General features: G+C 42.6%; 2 protein-coding genes across 2 annotated transcripts in view; both read right to left on the bottom strand.

The window, feature by feature from the left end:
• The window catches only part of FAT3 (FAT atypical cadherin 3), a 687,549-nt gene that overhangs the window by 22,781 nt on the left and 645,865 nt on the right, over nucleotides 1-18,903 (bottom strand). The window contains exons 20-23 of the mRNA XM_050759265.1: nucleotides 11,340-11,474; nucleotides 9,136-9,552; nucleotides 2,257-2,392; nucleotides 1,697-2,055 (exon numbers count right to left, since the gene is read on the bottom strand). Of these exons, the coding sequence (XP_050615222.1) occupies nucleotides 1,697-2,055; nucleotides 2,257-2,392; nucleotides 9,136-9,552; nucleotides 11,340-11,474 (1,047 nt within the window). The remainder of the gene's footprint in view (nucleotides 1-1,696; nucleotides 2,056-2,256; nucleotides 2,393-9,135; nucleotides 9,553-11,339; nucleotides 11,475-18,903) is intronic.
• The window catches only part of CEP295 (centrosomal protein 295), a 1,096,927-nt gene that overhangs the window by 826,838 nt on the left and 251,186 nt on the right, over nucleotides 1-18,903 (bottom strand). The gene's annotated exons all lie outside the window — the stretch shown is intronic.

Below are 18,903 nucleotides of genomic sequence, written 5' to 3'. Positions count from 1 at the left end.
AAAAATAGAGAAAATTGCTATTCCCCATGTGGGTCATAGTCATTTAATTAACATACTTCCACTGAATACTTAGCTAAAGGATTTCATGAAATTTTTTGAAAAGTAAAATGCACACTGCAAAGCAAGATTCCCTAGTCTCCTTCCCTCATACAGTGATTATTATTATTATTTTAAAGATAATCCATTGTGGAAGCCCATAGCGCTGCCAGCAAAAACAACGTCCTGCCATCGTTAAAAGTATGTTACAATTTGTGGCTATGTACCCAGCATTTGACATGGAGTGGTGTTCTATTTCAACCCAATTTAATTATATGCTCCTTTTATATATCGTAGATGGCTCACACTAGCAGAATTGTTTCGCCTGGTGAAAAACTGGCCATGACTTGTCATAATGGGCTGGTTTATAGAACCACTGAAGTATAGTTACTGCCCATCATTTGGGAATTATGGCACCATAACAACCCTTTATTTACATATACTGCTGAGACAGTAAAAACAGCAAATAGATTTCTTAAATCGAGACGACAGAAATTTCCCCCCAGGGTACCTGGCCCTCATTGTGGTAGTAACATATGCAAGTCTAAACAACTTTGGGGTCTGTATTTCGACAGTGCATCATTTCATGGACAGTTTATAACATTCTAATAATAAAATGGACTCTAAATTTGGAGTTGGGTTTCACGAACGTTAGATGGTAATGTGCACAGCAGAATCTCTAAGTGATTTGTGAGGAAGGTTTAAATTTGCTAATCACACGACTGCTGAGCGACTCTGCAAAGGGGCTGAAGTGGAATCAGTGGTTGGGCTGTTGGGAGGTGGCAAGCCTTCAACCGGGAGCATGTCTGACCTACTTTACATTAACACAGACACTGCATCTTGGTAAAGTCAGGGATTCTTTTATCTCTAGACTCCTGGGACTTAAATAATCTTGGCTTTTCCCTCAAACAAAAGAAACTCTCTATAAATCCTTTTCTTGTTTTCTTTTTTATGCCTACTCTCCTCTTTCTTCTTCATGATGTACTTTGTGAGAAAAAAAATATTAGAGTAAAGCATCATGCCTTCATTGCCTGCTTATCTGTCCTGAGATTTTATGTAAATTTTCTGCTCCTTATTCTTGACTTTCTACTCCATTATAAAGCTGTAACTAGACTTATTTTTAATACACACATTGCGAAAGTATGTTCCAAGATCTTCTATTCCTGGTGGACAGCTTCTAGTAAGCTTTAGCTTCTAGTAAGGTTGTATGTCTTAGCTTCTAGTAAGGTTGCATGTCTACATCTGGTCAGCAATTTCATGTGCGTGGGTGTCATAACTCAGAGCGCTACTATCATTCTGCAGTGACATGCAGGTGGCTCATGAGGGCATATTTAAAAGGGGGTCCTATTCGTCCAACCTCCTCTGGCTTGAAAGGCCAGGGGTAGAACAGGGGAGTGGGTGGAGTTGATGGCTTCTCTGGGCCCCTGTGCCACTGCACTGCACCTATGGGGAGCTGCAAACGATTGGCAAAACTGGACACTCCTGTAACTGTCAAGAGCTGAGGCTTCCCTAAAGCAGATTGAGAAGGTTGGAAAGCATCTTGGGTATGAATATTCCTCTCTAGTAGAGCCCTTGCGTTGGGAGGGCAGGGATCCCCCTGCAGTTCATTCCCTCTCCCCTTAAACCCCCAGGCCAGTGCCCACTGTGTAGTCATACTCACCCCCGGAGGGCAGGCCAGTGCAGCTGCCCCCGTGCTGACACGGACTGCGTTCGCACGCGTCGGGATACAGCACGCAGCCCAGCTTCAGCTCCGTCAGGCCCACCACCTCCGCAAAGCTGCTGCGCTTGTTCTGCAGTGGCAGCTCGTTGTTATTCAGTATCACCGAGTCCAGGCAGCCCTGGAAGCCGCTGAGCACCTGTGTGACTCGCGTGTCAGTCAGGCTGCGGATGTTATCTGCTTGCACCAGGGCGCCGAAGTAGATGCTACTCTCCGTGCTCAGCGTCTGGAAGTAGAGGGGTGCCCGGCGCCGCTCCACGGGGAGTATGTTCCCTACACCCTGCTCCTGGCCGGCCCGGGGGCTTCACAAGAAGGCTGGAATGGGGACATGACTTTTGCCCTACTCATAAATCTGTTGTGGTTTGATTTTTAACCACTCTGTCTCCCCCTTACCTGCCATGAAAATGCATCCTTACATTTCACCTATTGTGATTAATAATATGGGCACACCTTCATATATCCACAATTATATTTAAGAATGTTTCTACTCCTTGGGTCTTTACCCTTTAAAATTCCCAGCAATATCTGGTTTAGGGGTCTGTTTATTCTCTGCACCCTTCTTAGTCATTACCACCACAGGAATGATTTCGGTGAACTCATTAGCATTTATTGAACATCTACTATATATTAAGCAGTGTACTAAGTGCCAAGGAGACCATCTGAGCAAATAGAGTTATCATCTCTGCCCTCATGTGGCTGACAGTCTAGTAGGGTAGATGGCCATTAATCAAATAATCACACAAATATGTTCCTTGAATACATTTATATGAGTGCGCCACAGGGGAAAGAAAGAGGCCTGGTAGAAATGAAAAATTTCCTAGTTCCCGGCTTTGTTTACATTTAAGATTTAAAAGCTGCTCTATATTAAACACTAGCATATTCTTAAAATAGTCTGTTAGGATGATGCTCATGGTTTAGGTGAAGGTTATCTTCCAAGGTGCTCAGGGCTTGGCTATTTGCTTAAAATATCTCGATCACTTGTGACACCTGGCCCTCCAGAAGGATCTTTTGTTTAATGGCCCACACTTTGTGAATGCTCCCAGCCCTGGTTTGGGGTGCGACAACAGAGACCAGCCTGCAGCTGGAGTACATTGGTGGAGCAAGGGCATCACTGCCCCCAGGAGGCTAATCCCAGGAGACATCACACACAGGAAGAAAGCATGTGCTATGGAGGATCCTTGCTGGCAGAGAGCTGCAGAGCAGGGACTGGCCCTCCATGGAGCCCCAGGTTCAACTGCTGCAAAGAAAACAGGCCTTTGAATCCCCTGTGTCGTCCACCCAGTTCTACATTTCTCAGAAATGCAAGGTGGCTTTGGGATCCGGGGAATGAGGGCTGCACCCCTGTCTAGCGAAGTGTACATTTGCTCATGAAGGGATTCGCAGCCAGAAATTGTGAAACAAAAGCTTCTTTTCTGGCCTATGTCTATGACCAGCAAGAGGACCTTGTGGAGGCCAGTGTCTGAGTCATGCCAGGAACACCAGTCTGTTGGCATTCACAGTTCTGTGCAGAGAACAGACACTTGTTGGGAAAAGAAAAGAAAGAGGAAAGAAAAGGAAATGACAGGACAACCCAGAGCTTCCAGGTTACAAACAGCCAAGGAGGTACAGAGAAAATGAATTCACAGAAATAGACTGAAGCAGTATTTGTGAAACACGTTTAACTCATAATAGACATATTCGGGATTATCATAGCACCTCTCATTCTCACACGTGGCATATTTCTCTATGCTTCAGTACAGACAACTGAATTCTTAGGGACTCTCATTTCTGCCTTTGTAGCTCCATGTTCTTCATCCTGCATAAAATTTCATAGGTCATGCCACATAAACGTGTATCTAGAAGGCAGGGGGCTTTGTGAAGCAGACAGAGCTGTGGGAATTTTGGAATGCTGAATCAAATTTAGGCTTTGTCATGTACCACTCAGGTCTCCTGGAGAGAATGGTCTGGCCCCTCTGGGTTGGGTCTGGAGAGCAGAGAGAACTGCTGTGGCTTATTTTCCAAGGCTACTGTGTCCACTGCAGAATGATTAGCCATATCATACACAGTTAGAACATACATACTCTGCTCTGTCATGCAAATGTGCAAATGTAAAAAGACAACTATTTATGTTCTTTTCAGAGAGCTTTCAGGTGTAATTTTTTTTTTTTTTGACAGAGTCTCACTCTGTCACCAGGCTGGAGTGCAGTGGCACGATCTCGGCTCACTGCAGCATCCAACTCCCTGGTTCAAGGGATTCTCCTGCCTCAGCCTCCCGAGTAGCTGGGATTACAGGCAAGCACCACCACGCCCAGCTAATTTTTTGTATTTTTAGTAGAGACGGATTTCACCAGGTTGGCCACAATGGTCTCGATCTCTTGACCTTGTGATCTGCCCGCCATGGCCTCTCAAAGTGCTGGGATTACAGATGTGGGCCACTGTGCCTGGCCTCACGTGTAATCTTATGCTATCATCTTTGCCATTTTTTTCGGTTCCACAAAATTGAACGAATAGATACTGTAAATCATACCAGAATACTTGCTCCATGGCAACTCCTGGATGCTTTACATATTTGTATTTTAATGTAAGTAATAAATCACCAAATGTGACTTTGGGGAGTATTTTCTGGCACAGTCCACCTGCTAACTCTGTGGCTACAAACTGGTGTCCTCAGTCTATTATGAAAAATTGGTGGTGAGAGTGCAATTTATCTAAGTTTTTGTAAAAAGATGTTCAATTAACATATTACTTGGTTCATTCTCCTCTGTCACCCCCACCTCCTACCTCTTTGAATAATCACCAAGTTACATATTCACCAGGGAGAAATGACAAGACTCCGATGCACTCAAATACATCAGAGTTCTATAACTGAGGAACATAAAATTATCCCATACTAACACAGCACGGTTAAGCTTCCTTTTTATTTTTATTTTTGTTGCAAAAATAACAGCAGCAACATTGCTGAATGAAGGAAGCCAGATGCCTACACGATTCTCAGCCTCTTACAAACAAAAATCATTCGGATTGTCAAAATTCTAGGAGGTTGAAATTACCAGCTTTGTTTATATGACAAACTAGAACACTGATGCCAAAAGTTATCTTGTGAAAAGTTAACAATCTTTTGCTATTGCACAGGTGTATTATTCCGGGGAGTGAAAAGAACACTTTGTCTTTTCATGTCTATGCTCTCTCACACCGGAAAACATACTCCGATCATATTTAATTCTTCTCTGTCTTCAGAGTAGGGTTCACCTAGTTTTAAGGGTCTTCTTTAAGAGAATGATGCTTTCTCAAATCAGAGGGCAAGCTATTTTAATAGAAATTGAGGTGTGCATGAAAGTGTAAGCAAAGTCTATAGCAATGATACTGAAATGATTTGCTAGGGTTGGGGTGTAGCTAGGTAATTTGTTCAATGAAATACTTAATTGAGAGAGTGTTGCTCTAATGTTACAAAATATTTAGATTCGAAGGATCATTTGAAATCAGTGATGTGCTTTCCCCTGGATTTTTAGTATCTTGGGGCTTGGAAGACAAGACATCAGAGTTCTAAGAAGTCCCACTTTTGCAGGAAAGTAGGATTTTGAGTAAAAAGTGTAAATTATGGCATGAAGTCTTACTGCTTCAGATCCTTGGTGTGTGGTTATAGCAAATGCATAATAATCATGGAACTTGTAAGAGGATTATTCAGTATTCTTTGAAAAAGGGATGTTTTAAAAACTTTTTTTTTTTTTTTTCCCTGAGTTGGGCACAATAGCAAGTGCCTGTAGTCCTAGCTACTTGGGAGGCTGAGGCAGGAGGATCAAGTGATCAGTTTGAGACCAGCCTGGGCAACATTGTGAGATCTCATCTCAAAAAACAAAACAACCCCACAAACAAACAAAAATACAAAAACCGATTTTTAAGGCTGCCATTAATAGCCATTTGGTATACATTAAGTGTTTTAAATGAGTAAATGAATGCATAATCATCCCAGCCCTCTGAATTTCTTCTTTTGATAAACTATAGGAGTTTATCAAAAGATATCTAACTCCCCAACCAGCTCTCCTCTGTCATAGGCCCAGACCCAAAGTGATATTGACTGGCTGTCACTTTGAGCAAGTCATTGAATTTTCTCTGAGCCTCAGTTTCCTCACAGGCAAAAAAAGTAGACACTCATACCTACATGCAAGGGGAATGAGAATTGAAATGACATGTATGTGAAAGTACTTCATAAACTCTTAGGTATTTTATTATTACTATAAAATGTAATTATTAAGGTTAACTTACTTTTTGGTGACATTCTTAAATAGATCATTGAAACTCTCAAATCTTGTAGGGAGCTTCCTTGTTACTCTTTTGATCTATATAATAGGAAAGATCTGGCCATGCCAAGTGGGTTGTTTTACAAACCAAATGAGCTTTCCCTATCTTCCCTTCAGTTTAGGGGTTTGAAGCTAGCCATGTCTCAGAATCATCACAATGTAGCAATGAATCATTTATAACTCCCCCCCCCCAAAAAAAATGTGATAGTTCTAGATTAACAATCATATTCTCCTTGTGCTTTTGCCATAATATTAGAGATGAAAGACTGACACAGAGATAAACTGTTCTACTGATTTCTCCTTACATCTCTTCTGGTGATTTGACATGTTTCTTTCTTCTTCTTCTTCTTCTTTTTAAAAAATCTTTTCCAGATCTCCCTTTGAGAAAGAATGCCATGTTTCTTTTATAGGTGTGAGGAGAATCACAGAACCTATCTATTTTCATTGTTGCTTTGGCTGCCAGGAAACTCAGTTATGGTTTGGGCTCTACTGAAGTAGTTCTCCTTGGTCTAGATTTTCTCATAATGATATTCTACTCTACCCGACTTCATTGGTTGGCTCTTAACCTTGTATTTTCATCTTAATAGTACTTTCATTTTATTGCATTTGGATGCTTATGGTAAGCCTTGAATTTCTTTTGGAAGAAGATAGGGTATCAATGGTAAACAGAAGAACGAGTGCGTTTTATTGTTGCTGAGAGACAGTGATATTCTTTGTCTGTGAGTATTTTCACTTCTCAAGGTCTCTGTGCAATTCTTTAATTGTCTGTAAGGGGCGCCCTTCACCCCACTGAGTACTTTAAGTACTTTTTAGAGAATGTGCTCTGACCGGAAAAATATAAACAACCAAGAGGTGCAATTTAAACAAAGCATTTCAGCTTAGTTGTTGAACCAAAGTGCAAGGCACATACTGTACCTAAAGCCAAGGAAATTAAATCTTGCATGAGGCTGAAAATGTTAAGCAAACAGATTCAAATCCCCTTAGTGGATATTCCTGGCGACTGTAGGAGAATAACTGCAATAGTTTAGTACAGCTGTGTCCTGCTTTGGGCAAACCCAACATATGAAAAGCAAACTTATAGAACAGACAGATTGGGAGTGATTATTCACATCACAAAGGGATTAATGGAAGGGTTCCTTCAAATAGCATCCATCTCTAGTTTATTAGAATTCCATTTACCGAGATTCAATTTACACAACTTTCAGAAACATGCTTGTTTCATGAAATGCAATATACCTTAGGAGCTGGAGCTGCCTAAAAGGCTTAATTATTCTTCTTTCCTATCCTCAGGGATCTGCACATTTTAGACTTTTGCCAGTGAAGTGTCAAATTACAAGCTCCATTTTAGGATCAAGCCATTCAGGTTCAATATTTTTGTTCCCTCTCAGATTTAATGCTCTATAAGAGATTTACTAATAGAAACTATTTTCAACCACCAGCCCTGTTAGAGCATGAAGGAGGAGAGAGAAAGGTCAGTGAGGCCCAAGCAGAGCCCGAATGCTCAGAACACTTTCCCAGCAATTAAGCAAAACTTCAACCCTCAGGGCTATTTAGAAAATGATCTACTGACCCAAGGCACGCTGCTTCCGGGGCCATGAGAAAATAAAGGCAGGACTTAGGTTTTTGAGTTTTTCTTCTTTCACCATGAATATCTGATTTGAATGCATCATTCTCTAAAACTGTGCATCCAAAGTACTTTTCTTATTTTCTTTTAAAAACATTGCTTTCCCTTCCAGATCTTAAATTAGAATTCTGAGTTGAATGAATAAGGATAGTGGGAGACTGCTTACAAAAGTAACCAACTTTTAAACTTCGACTCCCCACTCACTCAACTATGGCCATCAAGTAATACCTGGCAATACCAGATGTGGGTAAGTAAAGCCCTATGTGATCATTAAGAGAAACCCACTGGCATTTAATGTTCTCTATTTCTCTCCTTCCTCATCTGTCTTTAGGACTAAAGCTTGGGCCACCTAATCAACTTGAATCTGACATATCAAACAACCAAAGGGCAGAAGCTGGAAAGGTCCACCATGTACCCTTTAAGCCCAAACCTTGGGAAGAAAACAATTTCTTGCCATTTCCATGTGAAAGGGCATTTTCCACTGGACGGACTCTGAATGTTTTTGAAGAGCATTTACGATAGGCTGACATAGCAACCTGGTGAGAATAGCATGAGATGAAACACGTCTTCTTCCTTTTCCTGCCATCTTTCCTCCATCCTAGAAGGCTGAATCTGGTCTACAGATGCCCAGAAGGTGATTTTTAAAAAAATGAGCTGTAATAGCAAGATGGAGAGTGAGGAATAGTGTGGAGATTAACAGCATGGAGTGAGAGAGACTAGAGTGTGGGGTCCAGGCCTCATCACTTATTAGATGTGCAACTTCGAGAAAATAACCTCTCTGAACCACTGTCCTCTTCTTGATCAAACGGGGATAACATATAACAAGCTTATCATATTAGCTGTATAATAAAAATAAATGATGTACAAAAAGCTGTTATTATTATTATCTTATTTGCTTATTTTTTTGGGGGGGTTTGTTTTGAGATGGAGTCTCACTCTGTCACCCAGATTACTGTGTAGTGGCCTCCACCTCCCAAGAAGCTGGGATTATAGGTGCCCACCACCATGCCTAGTTTGTATTTTTAGTAGAGACAGGGTTTCACCATGTTGGCCAGGCATGTCTCGAACTTCTGACCTCATGTGATGCACCCGCCTCTGCTTCCCAAAGTGTTGGCATTACAGGCGTGAGCCACTGCACCTGGCCCATTACCATTATTATTATTGTTTTCACGAAGGCACCAGAATCCTTGAGCGGAATATAGATGTCAGACTTGCTCTCAAATAAATCTGGCTGCTTTAGGAGAGTTTTTGAGGCTAGGAAATGACTGAAAAATTGGGTTACTTGGGTCATGATAGGATATAGAAAATCTCTTATACCTCCTGTCTCCAATTTCCTCCCTGAGCAAGAACAGAAATCGCCTTCAAAAGTCAGTGGGGATAGACCCATGTGTTAGAAAAGGATACCGCCAATTCTTTTAAAGGACCACCCCTGTTGTGGAATTGATTAGGAGACACATTCTAATGAACTGTTGAGCGATTACAGCTCAAAGGAGGCCAGCCCTTGAACCCACTCTCAAGAGAGATGCCCCATGTACCAAGAGCCAATTTTGAAGCAGAATGTTCAAAAGGAAATGGGATGTTGGCTCCCTTCCCAGTTCTGCTGCTGCTCCCCTTTGCCCAGAAGTCTGCTTCTGGTCTTCTGAACTTAAAAGACAAAATGATTTCAGCCGTTCCCCAATCCAAGAGCCAAAACACTAACATGAGAACTGACTGCAGAAAAAGATAACCCATTTTAATTACCTTCAGAATTATGCAGGGATTTGCTCTGGTGTACATTATAATCCCATTGCTTTGCAGGGTTCGAAGACGCAGAGCTAGTTTAAAATCCTCTTCTTTGCTATTTTCAGAAAGCCGATATTTGATGTAACTGTTTCCAGCAAAGCTGAGAGAAGTGTGCCCTGAAAAGACCGTTATGAGAAGGCATATATATTTTTAACATCCAGAAAGGAGCAGAGACACATGAAATCACCCAACAACCAACAACCAAGTTGATTAAAGACCATGCATGAGAAGTTAATGAAGGCATTGAGGACAAATCATTTTTGATTACAAACTGGTTTTCCATTTCACATCACACTCTAATTTCAAAGTGAAAAACATATTAACCAGTCAGACACCAAATCATTTTACTTGCCTCATGCCAAGAGCCACTTGGTACATTCCACAACTTGGATTTTCTTAATGTTACAAAATCTCCAACTCCTCCTTTCTAAAATGAGCATTATTAAAAGATACCCCTAACCCCCAATCACTTACGCATTCAAGAACTTTCAGCTCCATGAAACAAAGAAAACAAAACCATTTCCAAATGATATCCATGTTCCCCAAGTATTCTAATGCCTAATAGCTAATTTATGTCATTTGCACTAATTTTGCAAAAAGGTAACTGATATAAAGGAAATTCGTGTAGTCACACTTTCACTTTCTGACCATTACTTTTGAGGCTCCCCTTGAATTTTGTCCAACTTGATTGCTCACTTCTGAGATTACTCTTTTTTAAAAAATTGCTTTCAACTTTATGTTTTAACAAGAAAAGTAATGGCTGAACAGCTACCTTGCTGGGGTGTAAGGTGGAATGTGTGGAAATATACCAAATGGACAATAAATATAGATAATCAGAAGTTTTCTAGATAGAAAGGAGAAGAGTCAGCAGGAAGTGACTCCAAAACTTAGAAGATTTGGCTTTGTGATCCCCCTGCACATCCACCTGCTATGTGCATGGGGACAGTATAATTTTCTTCTAATTCTAAGCCTTACATGACTTAGGTAAGCATCCAGGTGGTCCCTTTACTTAATTGCAGCTCCATTCTTGAAATCAGCTAAGAAGGAGCTTTGGTTTCTACTTTTAGGAACAGTGCTTCTCTTTGCAAAGCCTGAATTTCTAGAACTCAATTCTTGCAAAGTTCCTTGCCCATACTAGGCATAGTTATGTTTTTATTCCAACTATTTATTGGATCCCAAAATTGTTATCAATGTGCCTGTATTTTAAATATACCTGAAGAGGATTCTATTGGTACTCACAATGAAGAATATTCTTTTTTGAGTAAAGAAGTGGCAGAGAATATATGAATCAAATGAAGTATAGAAACTGAATGAAGATCAGAAACAGGATCATTTAGATGAAAATAACTTAAATACTGATTTTTTTTTTCTTTCCTTAAGATGCAGAGGTGAGCGCCTCTCCTGCTGGAACATGAAGTTAGTTAGAAATTTCCAGTAGGGAGTCTCCTTACTTGGTTCACCAGATGGGGTTGACTCTAAGGAAGGTCAACAGGATTGGCTCTGCCTTCTGTGGGTCCTGGTTTTGCGGCTGTGGATTCGTGCAGCACCCTGAGCATCAAAGGCCATGCCACAGATACTCAGATTCCTCTGCCCAACCAACAGCCTTTTATTTTCCATAATTTCCCACCCTTAACAGACATGAGACGTGATAAAAAACACTCGTTGTAGTCTTCTCCATTATGTAAGAAGCCCACAGTCTTTACATGTTCCCTTAGCACAAGCTGCAGCTGTGATAAATCCTAAGTAAATGTGAGTGTGGATGTTAGCTATGGTTCATTCTGAAGGAAAATGCTGCATGCCTAAAGAAACGTTTTCTGGGAGGACTTGGATGGTGTAATTTACTCAAGGGCAAGTGTTTCACGAATATGAAATTAGATCCTCATCATTCCACTCCGCTCTGCACCTGAGCACTCTCCGAGCTTTCCTGGTGGACACTGGCAGAGGAACGGTCTCCTGCTGGCTTCATAACCGACACACTGCATGTCTCCCGGACACGGCTTCTCCACACAAGGATCGTTGGACCCCGGGCACAGTCCTCCTGTGACAAAGGTGGAATATGCATGATCAGTACACAAAGGGATTCACCCTGCACTCCAGGGAAGAGAGAAAAAGTTCAAAGGGAACACACAAATGGCTCAAGAGCTGGGATATGTGGGCTCCGAGCTGAGTCACAAAGACGCCACTCAGAAGTAGGGGCACCTGAATGGGCTTCATCTGGTGTGGATGTCCATCCAACATCCCTACATCTGCCAAATTTCACTGCCAGACTTATGCAGATTAGGTACAAAGAGTAAACAGAGCTCCTCGTTTTAGGCTAAAATATGTTAAGTTACACCTGGACCAACTTCAGCTGAAGAAAGATCACAATGCAAGGGCTTGTAGTATTTATTGGAGTGGAGTTTCTGCAGATTGGAGGCTATTTGAATGTATCCCTTGAGTTTAGATTTCTTCTGCACCTCCCTCCTGCCCTCAGAACTTGGGGGTTGACTTTAGAGGGGAAAAAAAGACATTTCTAAAGAAAAGTATGACTAATTTTAAATTGTAGAAGCATGACTCACATTGTTTCCTAATCCCTTCTACTACATGCTATGTTATTGATTAGCTGTAAATGTGCCCTACATTGATGTGCCCCATCAAAAAACAGCAGAATTATCCTCGGCAAGGGAAGACTTCCTTTCTACCTGTTCGATGTTCACAGCACTGTAAGATGAAAGGTTAATCCCTCAGAAGGGAAATCCTGGAAAGCAGATTAACTGAGTAAGGCAGAATTCAGGACCCAAGTGAGTTATTTTAGAACTGTTCATATTTAACTATTTTAGTTAAATATGAACCCACTGAAGGAAGCACATTTTCCAAAGGTCCTGAGTATTTCACATGTAATTAGGCCATTTTCCACCTGGTAAGAGTTTCAGCGGTAAAATAATTATAAAAAAAGAGACACAAATTAAAAATAACCCACAACTCAAACAGTGGTTTCCTAAATGGGTTAGGCATAGCCCAAAGGAGCGCCCTTTCCCCGTGAACTGAGAATGTGCAGCATACTAGCAGCTCATTTCTCGGCCAGATCTGGCCTATGATCATGCTCCTTTTCATCCCAAGTCTTTCCTCATCATTAAGCATATTGTCCCGGCCAGGTGCAGTGGTTCATGCCTGTAATCCCAGCACCTCGGGAGGCCAAGGTTGGAGGATCACTTAAGGCCAGAAATTTGAGGTTACAGTGAGCTATGATTATGCCACTGCACACTAGCCTGGGCAACAGAACAAGACCCTGTCTCAAAAAAAAAAAAAAAAAAAAAAAGCATATTGTCCCAAGGTACAGTCATTTCTTTGTGCAGAAGAAAGCAGGAATTTAATGCTAACTACTTATAAACATTTAAAAAACTGTAATCCTTGACAGGAGCAATATAAGTAGCACCAGCAAACTCAGAATTCATAAATCCCATTTTCCACTGGTTTATAGTTCAGTCATAAAAGACACTCTTGGCACTGATCCAGCTTACAAAGTCTTAGAAGATAAAGGCATTTTAACTAAAAATTTGGAAAGAACTCTACAAATGGTTCTATAAGACTTAAGTGCCCTGAAATATATCTCCCTATTTTCCTCCCCAACCAAATCTGTAGTCCTGCCATGTATTAATCAATATTCATGGAACTTAAAACAGCTGTGTGACCATCTCATGACCTATTTCAAGAAGGTTTTGAAAACTTGTTTTTAAATAACTTTTGGTGCATTTATTCAACAAATAATTGTTTGGGGCCAAAGAGGTATTAGGCCTGGGAACACAAAGATGAAAGGAAATGATGCCTTCTTTCTCTCGCCTCAGGAAACAACATGAAAACACATGACGATACTATAATAAGATAACTGCTTTGGCAGGTATGTGAGCACAATGGAGTGACCAGAGGAGGAAAAATTCTGTCTCCTGGTAGAATGTCAGAAGTCTTCCCAAAGGAAGGGAGTATTTTAACTCAGGCATGAAGGATGAGATCCTTTGAGTAACAAAGGAATGAGCTAACAAATAGCTAGCAGCTTAACCTCAGGCCTGCCTTAATGTTTATTTATAATAAGTTCACAACCCTACCAGCTGACTCTGCTGTTTTCACATGTGACTTCATCTCAGTCTCTGATAGCCTGCACACATCTAGCTTGCTCCTAAATATTGACTAGTAGTCTATGCTTAAAATGCAAATTGAGCCCAATACTAACCTCAGCCATGTGGAGGTGGCAATGTGCATATATGAATCACAACATGCATCCTATCAAATAGATGTAACTTCTGGGTTACTTGGGCATTACCTTTCAAGTACGTATGGAAACAGTGGCTTATGTATTTAAGAAATCTGTTACTTTCTATTCTGTGGACATGCCTTTTCCCTTCTATTTAAGCCAGTCTAAATCTCAACCTCTTTATAAGCTTCTGTGTTTCTGAGATACAGTTATAGATATTACTGTTCTGCTCTAATGTAATGGCTGCATTGCAAAGAAACCTTGAGTCATCAAAAATCCAGTTTAAAAGCCACTGTTCCAAAGGGGGAAAAAAGGGCCAGATAATTTCAGGTGCATGATAGCAGAGATATTTATCCCTGTAGGAATAATGGTAACGTTTTTAAAAAACAGCTATAAGTGAATACAATAAAAATTAAACTCTGTATTTCAGAACAAATCTAGCATTTGGGTACTTCTACCTTTTATTCACATGTTTTGGCCTTTTCTTTTACCACCAGTCCTGCCCTGGTAATTAGCACAGTGATGGTAGCGATAGCTTGTCTGGAATGGCCACTGTGAAGATGCCAGCTGCAGCAGGGGAGGCGTGGCTGGGGTGGCATGCTCCACGGGGCTAATGGGAGCCGGGAACAGGTGGGAGCCCCACCCTCCCTTGAGTTGGCAAGTGTGAGCCCCACACTCCTGGGCACAGCCACAGCTGCCCAGCCACAGCTCTGGACCTGGGCATCCCTGCACTCTTGGAAGACCAGGAAGCCCCACGCCGTTCCCCTGCAAGCTCAGAAGTGCCTGCTCCTGCTCCCTGGCCTCTCCCTGCTCCTAGTACCCACTTCAATTTTGAGCAAAGTTGTGGCCAAACCTGGGTTCTGTTGCAACCTGGCTGGGTATGCGTGCATTCAGGGTGGTGCTAACACAGCAGCCCACCTGCCGCCTTGGGCCCATCTGAACTTTGCACATAGATGAGCACAGGAGGGAGGCTGCAGGGGAGCTCAGGGTGGCTCAGCACAGGCCTGTAGGCGCCCTTCAGCATGAACAGCCTGGGTACCGTGGATGACACATTGATGGTGGCAGGAGGCAGACAGGCTCCTGGGCAGAAAAGGGCAGGTCCCCAGTGATGCCCCACCTTCAAGCCAGGGACTGTCTGAAGCCTGGGGGCTGGGCTGTGAGTTCCAGGTAGTCCACGGACTGGAGTGAGAACTTATGGTGCTTTTTCTGGGTCTGCCCATGGCCGGCTATGGACCAATCAGCATGCACGTCCTCTCTTCTGAGCCCATAAAAACCCTGGATCCTGCCAGACTCAGATATCCAGACTAGCAGCTGCAGAGAGGAGCTACCCACTGTGGGTCTCCTCTCTGCTGAGAGCTGGATACTCCTTGGGACAACCTGCCTGCTGTAAGGAGCTACCCACCGTGGATCTCCTGAGAGCTGTTCTGTCACTCACTGAAGCTTCTCTCCACCTTGTTCACCTTCCACTTGTCTGTGTAACTCATTCTTCCTGGACACGGGACAAAAACTTGGGACCTGATGAATGGTGGGACTGAAAGAGCTGTAATACAAACAGGGCTGAAAAACACCTCCCCTGCTCTCCACATTGCGGGTGACAAGAAGGAGAGAAGAGCTGCAGTCCTTCAAGGAGCCCAGACCTAGGGGATCCCCAAGTCAGGGCTGTGATACTCTCTTTGAGGCTCTATGGTTCCTGCCATCTCCAAGCTTCTGGGCACCACTGCATTCTGCATGTCTGGATGCAAGTGCCTGCAGCAGAAGCCATGTGTGGTACATCTGGTCCAGCTGGGGCCTCACACAGAGCTGGTACGTGGGCCAGCACCGGGAGCTGCCTGCCCTGCCATAGCAGTGGGCGTGCCTTGCTGTGCACAGTGGCCAAACCCTGTGCTTGCTCATGTGCCAGCGTGCCTGGCTGTGCACAGTGGCCCACACACTGCTCGCTACTCCACGCGTGGCTCGCCCTTGGCAGGTGTGGGATCTGGGCCAGTAGTGTGAGCCAAGTGAAGCCTGCTGGGCTGAGTGGACAGAAGAAGCCCAGTGGGTGTGAGAAATACTCAGGCAAAAGGTGCCACCGACCATAGAGGCTTTCAGCTGGAGAAGCAACACCCCAAGGATCCTGTGACAACAGGGTTCCTCACTTTCTTACCCATATCTCCTGTTTCAGATTAAAGCACAGAGGTACTTAGACCAGCAACTGGAGCTCAGCCTCATAGCTGTTTTTCTTATTTCCTTCTGTCATAACCTATAGGATGTCATCTAATTAAATCACGGTCATTAATTAATGCATTATGATAGATCCGGTCCCCACTGTGAAAACTGTAGCTTGAGGATGTGTTTAAAAATACCCAAATATAAATACTATAAGTACATTCTAAAATGAATAATATCAATATAAATATTAGATATATAATAATGAGTATTTACATTCATTCCAGCAGCAATGACTTTTCTGTGTTCCTTTTCTTTCTTTCTGTTTTAAATAGGTTCTTTAGGATTAATGGGATAGTTTTTGGCAAGGATATTTTTTGTACCTCTTGATGTTTTAAAAATCCTCTGGGGACTCCTCCCTGAGTTCTAGCCTGGAAAGCTCAGCCATAAACATTTGGGCTCTGGCTGCTGTTGTCTCTTTGCTCTGCTCATGGGCCTACTCTCCTGTGGCTCAAGGAAGTATGAAGGCAGATTAGAATCTGCAGGCCAGTGTAAATGGAACATCCTCCTTAGCAGGGGACAGATGTGATCATGTGTGCAAACTTCAGTGTATGCCTAATAAAAACTTTTAGGTTTTGAAAAACAGATTCCTCAAAAGGAAATAATACCCATATCCCATATTGCAGTTCTTTCCTCTCTATGAACTATTGTAAAAAATTAAGCCCTTTCTGAAATATATATGGTCAGAAAGACTTAACCTTTGTATGCCAAGCCTGAACAATGTCATGCGCCCCCTTGGTCTCAGATATACCCATGTCTGGGTCCAGGAAACACTTTTCTGGGGATAGCAACCCTCTTTCCAGCCAAAGCCCTAAATTCTTTATCTAAATAAAAGCTGGTAAGCTTTAAATGGATGCCAAAGGGTTAACATGCTTTTAGAAACCACATGTTTCTGTCATCCCCTTTGCAGGAAGTACATACACCTGTTATTGTTAAGAGCCTTGAAGACCCTCTCTCTGGTGGCAGACAGTGCTCCATCAGCTTCAGAGTACCAGTTAAAAGAAGGCAGTGTCAACTCCTGCTGGCTTCTGGGAGAAAGTTTATCTTATTAGCTATCGTGAAGTAATGCAGCTTTAATTAACTTGTGCTGTGTTTGGTGACAGCTTGGGGGATGTGGGCTCATAGGCCGACATGCTCTGCATCTCAGACATCCATCATTTGGTACTACAGTAAGCATGAAAGGAGAAGGGTCCCACTTCATCAAACCAACTGATGCCATTTATGGTATGTCAGGACAGGATCAGACGTGTGTAGCTCCTGTCACGAAGCAGGCAGAGTAAGCCCTGTCCCCATTCCCAGTTTCTCTCAGGAAGGTGGGGTAGTAAAACAGGAAAGGTTACTGCATTAACAAGATGCAGACCTGGATTTTGGCCCTGGCTAATTTTTTAATTTAGTCACTGTGTGGCCTTGAACTACTCACTTGTCTTTTCTAGGTCTCGATTTCCTTTTCTGAAAAATCAAGATAATAATTCTTTACAGTGCTGTGAGAATGAAATGGGCTAGGGTATGTGAAAGCAACTTGTAAAGAAAAAAACTTATTATAAAAACAAATTACTACAGGGTCAAAACTGGAAACACAAACTTGACCCAGCAACATGGCAGAGTCCTGAACTCAGGTGTAACTTTTCCCTTGCTGTCCTTTTTTGGTCAGATTCATGATTTGTAAGTCCACAGTAGGTGATAGGAAATATGAAATACTGTGTGCACTGTAGGCATAGAATAAGGCCTGGGGCTTGTTACTCATCTGCGTCACAGGAACGTGCACCTGTGTTGAGCCCTGCACCACCTTCTCGATCTCAGGTGCAGATGTTTTTTTCACGCACCTTGTCCGCCAGGAGAAACACGCACACCATGTGACCATTCCCTGAACGGTTTTCCACCTTCTGATTTTTTTGCTCAGGTGGAAATTTAGGTCACTTTCGATAGAGGTGACAACAGACAATTCACTTGAACAGAAGCATCAAAGCTTTGGAACATGCAGGGAGGAGAAGGGTGATCCTCTGGAGGTTTTAAAAGGTTTCGCTACCATATTTATGACTCTCCTCTCCTCTCTGCCCAGCAGTCCCGCAGCCCCCTGGATTAAGTCTCTGCTTTTAGCAAATACATCAGTATCTAGCTGTGATTATTATGCTGCCACTTTAAGCTGATTCAACCTCTTGATTTATGTTGCTGCCTCATTACATTGAATAATCCAATAACTAATGGTAAACATCCCGTGCCCTGAATTCATGTGCTTTACCCACATGCCATGTCCTGACAAATGCCACATAAGTCAAAAAGCTCCCTTCTTAATTCATGGCCTGTAAGAAGTTTTAAAAAACGGAAGTCTCAACTTTGAAGTCATTTCTTATGGTTCTCTCGGAAGCAGAGAATCATCCAGAATGGTGTTTGCTTGACTCAGCCATATTTTCTGTATGATTTCACTAAAGGCCAAGTGCAATTTCATTCAAGACCTCCTCTCTGGGGCAGCTGTGTATGGGTGGAATATAGAAAGGAAAACACATACACTGAGAAGCTGGTATCACCACCAAGATGGGGACCTCTACAGCTCTCCTGGCAATGTGGGACTCATGCATACTGGAGATGAGGGATCTGCCAAGGTGTATTTCTTACGAATGAAAAATAGAAACTTCCCAGTTTGTAGGGCGTTAACCTGTTAAGACTAATAGACAACACTGAAGGTTACTCAAAGCCACTGGGATTGGCTCTCTCCTCAGAAAATTAGCATTAACAAACCCCAGCCAAAGTGCAAACCCAATTTCAGATTCTTCTGTGCTATATAAAAACACATCACAAACATGTTTTAAGTGTCTGACTGCCTCACAGAAGCCGTCATCATTTTATTTTACAGCACTTATTAGAAGTGCAGTGGCCACCTGTCAGCAGGCCTGCTTTACCTATCCTACCGTATCCCTCCCAAGGACTGTCCTGACTTCTTACCATCCACCCCACTGAGCTCTCTGTCATTTGCTCAATGTATGATGCTGTTTCATTCTCCATGGGAATGGGGATCACATCAGCCTCTTTCACCACC

The sequence above is a fragment of the Macaca thibetana genome, chromosome 14, assembly GCF_024542745.1.
Source record: "Macaca thibetana thibetana isolate TM-01 chromosome 14, ASM2454274v1, whole genome shotgun sequence".
Classification (NCBI taxonomy): domain Eukaryota; kingdom Metazoa; phylum Chordata; class Mammalia; order Primates; family Cercopithecidae; genus Macaca; species Macaca thibetana.
Note: the sequence above shows the minus strand (reverse complement) of the source record. Positions and strands in the feature narration are given on the sequence as shown.